We start from the raw sequence: 8,839 nt of genomic DNA on the forward strand, positions 1-8,839 counted from the left end.
CCCCATTAAAACTGTAGAAACAGTGCGAAATTTTTATTTGTCAGATGAAGTGAGCCGTTATATACCAGGCTTAGGTGATTATAAATCTGTTTCTCAAAATGCAATACAATCGCATCACTGAGTACATAATCAAGACACTTTACACTCTTACATAATACATTATAATGAAAATGGAAAAACAAAGTACACAAGTTTCGTCATTATATCTGAAAAGACAACCCACGATGCGAGCTCAGTTCATGTTTTTAACAGTAAGCTTATTGTTTTTTTGAAGCTAAATTTGTTGACGAAAATGTTAAGAAAATTCGCTATTACTCTGATGGAGCTGCATCACAATATAAGAATAAATACAATTTTCTAAATTTAGCAAATCATCGAAAAGATTTTGGAGTAGATGCTGAATAGAATTTTTTTGCAACATTGCATTGGAATGGTGATTTGGGATTGGTTTGGATGGAACGATCAAGATCCCTCAGACCTTTTTTTTGGGATAAAACGTTTTTCAAGAAAATCAAAATCAAAGACAAAAAATGTTAGAAAAGATGGCCAAGAAATCAAAGTAGTCCATAACAGATGTTAAATGGAAAAATATTAAGAATAACATTAATATAATAACACTCAATGACTGAATTTCCACTTAATTTTTAGTGTATAAACGTAACCAAATTTAGACGCTTTTTGAAGCTCTCATTATACGCGAAGTATATTTATTATTAAAAACGAGAGTTCTCGCACCAGCCCACTGCGGCAGGCCGTGATCGCCGGCACAGCGCCCGGTCGCGGCACATGCAATGCGCAACGAAAATTCGATTTTTTTTCTCAGTGAATTGTGAATCACCAAAAATTTTATTTCAGTTTCGGTATCTATTTAACATGCAGAATTTAACCTCAGCATCATTTGATTATTGCAATCGTTTTTTATCTCCTAACCTACATAAAATATACGACCACCCAAAGATCCCCACTGGAGTTTTTTAGTTGTTACAGCCCGAGCGAGTAATTTTACACTAATATAGTTTTGCCCACTTTCAAGGCATTCGTGATTTTATAATGAAAACTATCGTGCGTGCCTTCACCGACTAAAAACCGCGATTTTGTCAATATACTACTTATGCATAGGAACATTTGATTTGATTTTCCGGCGTCTTTAAAGTACATTAATCCTGGGACAGCTTATTGAAACTGAACCCTTGCCATTCAGCCCTAAAAATAAGTCGGAATTGGTCAATTTTGTGAAGTAATAACTTATGAACTATTGGAGGTGCGACAGTGCTCTTGTTTTTTAATGATGGCAAACTTTCTGCTTTTCGATGCATTACAACGCAAACTTGATTCATTTCACCTTATTAAAAAAAATCTAGTTTGGCAACCGATCTACTCTAAAAAATTTGAACTTGCGTATATAAGCCCTACCAAGCGCTAAAAAAACAGAACTAGGGAGTTAAGTTGGTAATGTCGTCAAAGGTCTTTAGCATTTGCGTGAATCATAAGTACTACAGTTGCGAGGAAATTTTTGCACCAAGCACTAGAGACAAGATATTCATGACAAGCACCCCAATAGTTTAGATCAAAATAAAGTGGACAGTGAGGCATCCAATATTTGTCTCAAAAATGATGTCTTATTTTCGGAAACGAAGGGACTCGTGATAAAGATTCAGGAAAGAGTCGTCAACTTCAAAAGTATGTACTCCATGTACCGGTGGGGAATCATTTCCGGTCGTGGAGTTATCACAATGAATCCATCGTTTCTGGGACCAAACAACAGCAACAACAACGGCTGTTTTAAAAAACGAAAGTAACAGCCTATATTGGGGCAGGACTATCCTAAATGACCAAACTATGATTTAAAACAGACCCGACATCCTGTTGCTTGATGAGCGGCCACAATAAGTCATCTAATAAAACCATACGATACAAATTCAAAAGTATAGCCCTTTCAGGTATAAAGTTACGAGAGTGAGACAGTTGAAAAATGTTCACGTGGGGCTAAAGAGTCGCCTCAAGGATCTGGGAATAGATACAGGCTTGCTGGTTCCCAAAAGGCTGTTTGATTCAGCATCCGTTGCACAGTCCGAAACTTTTGAACTACTAAGAAAAACGCGTCGAGCCCATTGGACTGTTCATTGCTAACCTAAGGAACTGTGTTATTGACGAAGATAAAAGGATTGACATGAATTTTGGTGAACTTTGTTATGTACTGATTTCAGCGATAAATATATGTAAAATAGTTATAAGTGTGGCAATACGGACTTCTTCATGAGTGCTCTACTCACATGAGTCAAGAAGCCCCTATATGCGCTTCCACCAGCCATTCTATTTTGTCTACTACCTCCTTTCACAGTCTTGATTATTATATAGTCTTTAAAGCACACAATGCTTTAAAAACAACTTTAAAGGCACTCTTGATTTTTTTAAACTCCATAATACTCGAATTTGTGATAGGGTTAGTGCACAAACGGTTTTTCCAAACTATGAAGAAAAACTTGAATGATTATGACGTAACAATACTCAATATTTCATTTCCAAAAAATCTTTCACCTACCATTTATTTCGACTTTTATTTAGTTTCGCAGTAAAAAGAAAACTTAAAAATCAACTCCCCTGAGAGGGTTTGTCTTTTACAAAAAATGCACTCATAAATATGTATATATTTGTTTTCAAAATGTATATTTCTAAATGCTGGAGCTATATAATTGACTGTTGAAAGTAAAAAAAACTTCAAAATAAAGCTTTTCTTTTACTGTGATCTGAAACGTTTCACACACAAATTAAAATTCTCACAGCTGCATAATACCTGGACTACGAAGTTTTAAATTGATGTTGCAGTAGTTTGTTTCATCACAATATGCAATGGAATCAACGGCTTTCAACGGTCTTTCTGGTGGAAACCAACCTTTTCTGTCATAACATCCTCTTCTTAAAAATAAAATAGTTTTTATAATAATTCTTAAAGACTAACAAAATCATTGGAAATTATCAATTAAGGCTGATGGAGCATTGAACGAAAAATATCGGAATCTGTAGTGCCGCTTAAATCTCCACTAATTATTTATAAGATAGTAAAGATTAGGTTTTCATACAGACAGCTTACAAACTTCCCTGCATCTCGGAAGGATTTTTACCGTAGCAAAGGTTAAGGTAAATATATGGATTTTGGAGAAAAAAAATAACATCTACTAAACAGCGAGAGTGAAAAAGTATGGAAATGAGGGGAAGTCGAGAAGAGACCTACAATACTGTCAGATGATAATAAACTCACCATCACCAAGCTTATTTTAAAATAACTTTTTGAGAAAGGAGTGGCACTGCAAATATACACGCGAAAAGTAGTATTTTTGTCTTTTCACCCCATTTGCTGTGAAATCTATTGTCGATAAAGCCACACCGAATTGGGCGGTATTTTAAATTTGGATACAAAATGCAAGTTGTCACTAGAAAGTTTTTTTTTTGTTTATTCACAATGCGATACTTGGCGAATTTAATCATTACATTATACAATTGTCATTTAAATATATTATAGATATTGATCTTTTTCGTCCTCATTCTGATAGAATTTATCGTCCTCTTTCAAAATCTGTTTTAAATTGGCAGAATCAACAAATCTTACATCATTTTTCTCTCAGGCTTAAGATAGTTACAGCCTAATATGCATTTTTGTTAGGATCTGCATTTTTTTAAGTCTGCATGGGGATGTCCTGATATATATCATGTCACGATCACATTTTTGTAATGCAATCAAGTGTTGTGATAAGAGCATTATTCCTAATTTGACATATTGGACAAAGCCTGGTTTTTTGCTACACTATTCATGGGCTGGGTTGTAACCAAATGCATGACGGAGTGACCTACAGCTTATGGTTCATGTCGAATTTCTCGTCATACAGGGTTCCAAATTGGCTTGAAAGCCGTTGAATGGAACAGAAGTTTCCATTTGCTGTATAGTAGTGTACGTTACGTAACCTGTCGTTCGTAAGCGTGACCAGGAGGCATCTCGCTTCCGACCCAGCACACCCTCGCTGGGAGGCCTTGAGATTTCAGTCGTGATCAGCTTTCCGCGCGGTACCTCGACTCAGAAGGTCCTAGTGAAACGCCTAAAGCCACCCGATAGCACCTTGCGTGCGGTTCTTTACAGGTGTCGCACCTTCCTGTATACTGGCAGACGATGCTCGAAGCCGGTGGAGTATATTGTGTGCTGGCAGAATATGCTGGGTGCCGTCAAGGTATTTCGGGTTCCAGAAGGGTATGTTGGATCTCTGCAAGACGTAAAATGTCAATGATATATGGGCATATTTTGTAAATTTTGAAGATTTCAAGCAAATAATCATGTGGTACTGAAGGAAACGCTTACATGTAATCAATGTATGCCATGTAGAAGTATCTCTGATGATTAGGTGTTTGCTTCACGAGAACAGCTTTTATGGTGTATATGATGATCTTCTAAAAACGTTAGTGTAAGTAGAACCATGCAGCGCCTAAATGGCTTTAGTTTATTTTTATCCAAACACCCTACCAGTAGCCAATCATGCCTTCCAGTTGAGGGAATTCGGTGTCTACATTGTAATTTTGCTTTACACTCAGTTCACTCAGTTCCTGATAAATATGGCTAAGGCTAAATAGGCAGTTGCGGATAATGGTCCAGGGTTTATCCCGGAGGAAAAATCCCCAAGCTAAGGTGCAGGAAACAGTGCCGAAGGCTGCATAGTACTAGGAAGTGGATTCTCAATCGGTGCCCTCGAAAAACGGATGACTCCCTGAAGTGTATCGTCGTACCTTCTCAAAACGCCAGGCAACATATTGCCGACAGAATACGAGTACTATCTGATGCTAAGAAAAGTCTAGAAAAGTGGAACTTTTTATCAAAAATGTCAAAAAAGATTCTTTCGATAAAGTAACAAACAATAACAAAAATTTGTTCGTAAGAAACAGAAACACTATATGAACACGAACACTTTCTAAGGAATTATCTCATTGGCTTGCTCTTTGGCTAACTTTTTGAAGGCATAAAAAAGGACGAGTTCGTTAACCAGTCATTTTTTGGAAACGATTCTGGTTGTATCTATTGAAAATATTTCTCACAAAATCAAAAATTCTATTTTCCAGCAAAATTGTACCAGATACGAAAAAATATTAAGAAGCGGGTGCTAATCTGAAAAATTGCATATGTATGTATATATATATATTTAAAAATTTTGTCATACGGACAACCGCAGGATTTCGCCAGGAGCGGGTGCTAATCTGGAAAATTGCACCCACTCTCAGCGAAATCGCGGTAAACTTTCAGCCACAACCACGTCTCACGACCGTGAGATAGGTGGTTACAGTCTGTAGAGGAATCAATACGACGATCCAGCAAAAGCCTCGTGCACCCTAAGAACACGGAGCGACCCAAAGACTACCGCCTTCTGCATTTTTCCCGCAAGCGTTTTAGCATATTGTTGACACGCAGGGATGCCTTTTAGGCCATTAGCAAGTAAAGGTTGGCACCTCGAAGAACGCCGATGATAAAGACGATTAGTTTAACAGAATATTCCGGGTACAATAGTTGCAACTCCCTTCTAAGGACTCGATAACTCTCTCTCTTTTCATTCTCCTTGGTTATGACGTTTTTGTCAGCTGGTGCCGAAAATTCGATAACGAACAAGGTTCGCTTCTCGAAGTCAAGAAGAACCATGTCAGGCCTCGAGTGAGCAACAGAAACAATTGTCGAGAATGTAAAGTTCCAGTATATGCGGCACTTCACATTCTCGACAATTGACTCGATTTCCCTAGGAGCATTTAGAGGAGCGATATTAAGGTTAATGCCGTAAGAGTGACAGAGATGGTAATAAAGCACTCTTAGTGCCGCATTGTGTCTTTGAATGTAGGTCGTTCCCGCGTGAGTTGGACAACTAGGTAGTATGCGAGCTAAATGCTCGGGGTGTGCATGGCACGCCCTGTAGCTATCATTAGGAACGTCTTGACTCAAAATGTGGCGACGGTATGATAAGATGGAAATGACACCGTCTTGGCAAGCAAAAATGAAATCCTCCGTACCAGATTTCCATCTTGGCGATTTAAGGAAAGCAAACGTTAGCTCACAAGGGATTGACTGATCCTTCACATTTCTGTGGAAGACCGTGCATCGTGATTTCTGACCATTTTAAGAAGAGGGTCTCTTCCTTTTGCAACTCATGTACTGTACCCAGAATAATCCTGTTGTGAAGACACTCAAGACTCAATATTCTGCGACCACCTTGACGGCGTGAGATGTACAGTCGCGGAACGGAAGACTTAAGATGCATGCTTTTCTTCATGTGCACAACCTTTCTTGTCCCGATATCGACGGATCTGAGCTCGTTCTTCGTCCATGGAACTACTCCAAATGAATAGAGTACTACCGGGACGGCAAGCATGTTCGTTGCAGATACTTTGCTCCTCGCCGACAGTTCGGAAGACCAAATCTGTCTGATGAGACGTTTGTATCTGCTTCGGAGAGTATCCTTTATAGATTTCACATCCATTCCAAATTCCATTCCAATTTCCTTAGTATATCGTTCGACAATCCCTAGAGGTAGAAGTAGTTGCTCTTTGCTTTTACCATAGATCTTAAGATCGTCCATGTAAAATACATGAGTGACCTTGTACTTTCGATCTGCAGGTTTGCCGCACAAGTGTCCGTCGGAATGGCGAAGTGCTAGAGATAGTTGCAATAATGTCAGGTAAAAGAGGAGTGGGCTTATAGTGTCGCTCTGAAAGACACGTCTCTGAAAGATGACCTTGTTAGTTGTCACACGGTTTTTTCCAGATAAGATAGTAAATCTGGTTTTCCAAAGTGGCGTCAATCTCTCTAGGCACCTAACGATTTTCGGATGAACCTCTAAGCTTTCCAAAAGACAGATGATAAGTCTATGGGAGGTCGAAACGAAAGCTTTCCGATAATCAATCCAGGTCATCGATAGTTCACGCTGATAGAATGCTGCATCTTTGCAGACACATCTATGGATGAGCAGGTTCTCCAGACATCCCGCTACGCCTTTCTTTGAGCCTCGTTGTTCATACATTTCTTGCCACATAGGTTCATTTGCCCGAACAATCCTATCATTTAGGATAACTGTGAATATCTTATACAGTGTGTTCAGAGAAGTGAACCTTGGCGGTAAAATACCTGCCAGATGTGATGTAGTCAATCACACACTGAATGCGGGACGCGTACTGTCTTTCCCAGCCCATCTTTGTGGCAAGTTGATGCATTCGTCTTTTGGTCTTATGATCAACCGTTAGTTTTGTTTTACGGTTCGCATCGGCCAAAGCTATCGCTGCATTATACACACAATAATTGATAGCCCAGAAGTTTGTATTCTCAGGAAAAATGTCCACGAAGCTCGTCATCCATTTCAGCCAGATCTTTAGGCTTGAGAAAAACCTTGGTGTTGATGTTCCTCCGGGGCATAAAGCATCGCTCTTCCTTTATTGGATGCCTGCCCGCGGCTGGTCTTAGTGTCGCCTCTCTTTCTCCGTTGCCGGCTTGTTCTAGCTGTGGTAGAGTAGGCGTTCCGCTTACATAGCCCCTCTTTCGGAGTAGTTCGGCATGGTTTCGCAGGCGTTGCTGCGAAAAGAGCGATAGCTCCGTGTGTTTCTCGCACCACAGAGCATGCAGCCGTGCCATGTAACCCCGTTCAGGGGCCACACTCGCATCATAGCACTCTAGCAAGTGGTGATTCAGCCACTGCGTCCACCTAAAGGTCCCGAGATTCCGCCGATCCATCGGATTGAATCCATTTTCAATGGCATTTTCATTTAGGTGGCTTTGGCATAGGCCTATGGCAAAGCCACCGAACGCTTCCTCGGGTTGCGGATAGAGGGTCCCTGTACCAAGGGTTTCTGCTGAATATGGTTACAAAAATAAATAGGCAGTCGCGGACAATTGTCCAGGGGTGGTCCTGAAGGAATTAACCCCAAAGCGGAGGTATGAAAACCGTGCCGAAAGCTGAATGGCACCTGGGTGAGGTGTGTAGAACGGCGACTCTGGGATACCGGGCGACCTCTCAGATTACGCAGCCTTATCCTTGCATGCGGGGCTCTACAAGGATGGACGAACCACTTTCCCCAGCTTCTCGTGGGAACAGCAATGACAACACTAAACATAGTTGTAGTAAGTGCGGTTCAAAACAACAGAACACGCAGGGCTCCCGATAATGTGTCGGCCAACAATGCCGACCAATCTAGAGCTGGGGGAGCCAATGAAAATGGATTCAATGCGATGGATCGGCGGGATCTCGCAACCTTTGGGTGGACGAAGCGACTGAATCACGACTTGCTAGAGTGCTACGATGCGAGTGTGGCCCCTGAACGGGGTTACATGGCACGGCTGCATGCTCTGTGGTGCGAGAAACACCCGGAGCTATCGCACTTTTCGCAGAAACGTCTGCGAAACCATGTTTAACAACATCGTAAAAGGGGCTATTTAAGCGGAACACCTACTCTACCACAGCTAGAACAAGCCGACAACAGAGAAAGAGAGGCGACAGTAAGACAAACCGCAGGCAGGCATCCAATAGATGAAGAGCGATGCTTTACGACCCGGAGAAACATCAACACCAAGGTTTCTCTCAAGCCTATCTCAAGCCTATCTGACGCTAAGAAAAGTCTAGAGCGGAGGGAGAGGTGGGTCAGAGAAAATCAACAGTTTCTCTCTGACTCATTTGGACTCTTCCAAGACCCTCCAGTTACTGTCGAACACCCACCCAAACCAGAGGAAATCGAAGTATTTTGGAGAGAAGTCTACGAAGTTCAGCATAGACTGGACGAAGACTCAGAAAATATAAAGAGCTTCAAGGAGTTATGTGTTGCCCTCATAACA

At 40.8% G+C, this 8,839-nt stretch overlaps 1 protein-coding gene across 7 annotated transcripts in view; it reads right to left on the minus strand.

Annotated features, from left to right (window-relative positions):
* Positions 1-8,839, minus strand: part of LOC117179153 (TGF-beta receptor type-1) — a 183,216-nt gene that overhangs the window by 134,440 nt on the left and 39,937 nt on the right. For 3 of the 7 annotated variants that reach the window (XM_033370846.1, XM_033370850.1, XM_033370845.1), the window contains one exon: positions 2,795-2,916. The exons of 3 other annotated variants lie outside the window; for them this stretch is intronic. In XM_033370846.1, the coding sequence (XP_033226737.1) occupies positions 2,795-2,916 (122 nt within the window). The remainder of the gene's footprint in view (positions 1-2,794; positions 2,917-8,839) is intronic. One more of the 7 variants, XM_033370847.1, reaches the window with a different exon arrangement.

The sequence above is a fragment of the Belonocnema kinseyi genome, chromosome 8 (genome assembly GCF_010883055.1).
Source record: "Belonocnema kinseyi isolate 2016_QV_RU_SX_M_011 chromosome 8, B_treatae_v1, whole genome shotgun sequence".
Classification (NCBI taxonomy): Eukaryota; Metazoa; Arthropoda; class Insecta; order Hymenoptera; family Cynipidae; genus Belonocnema; species Belonocnema kinseyi.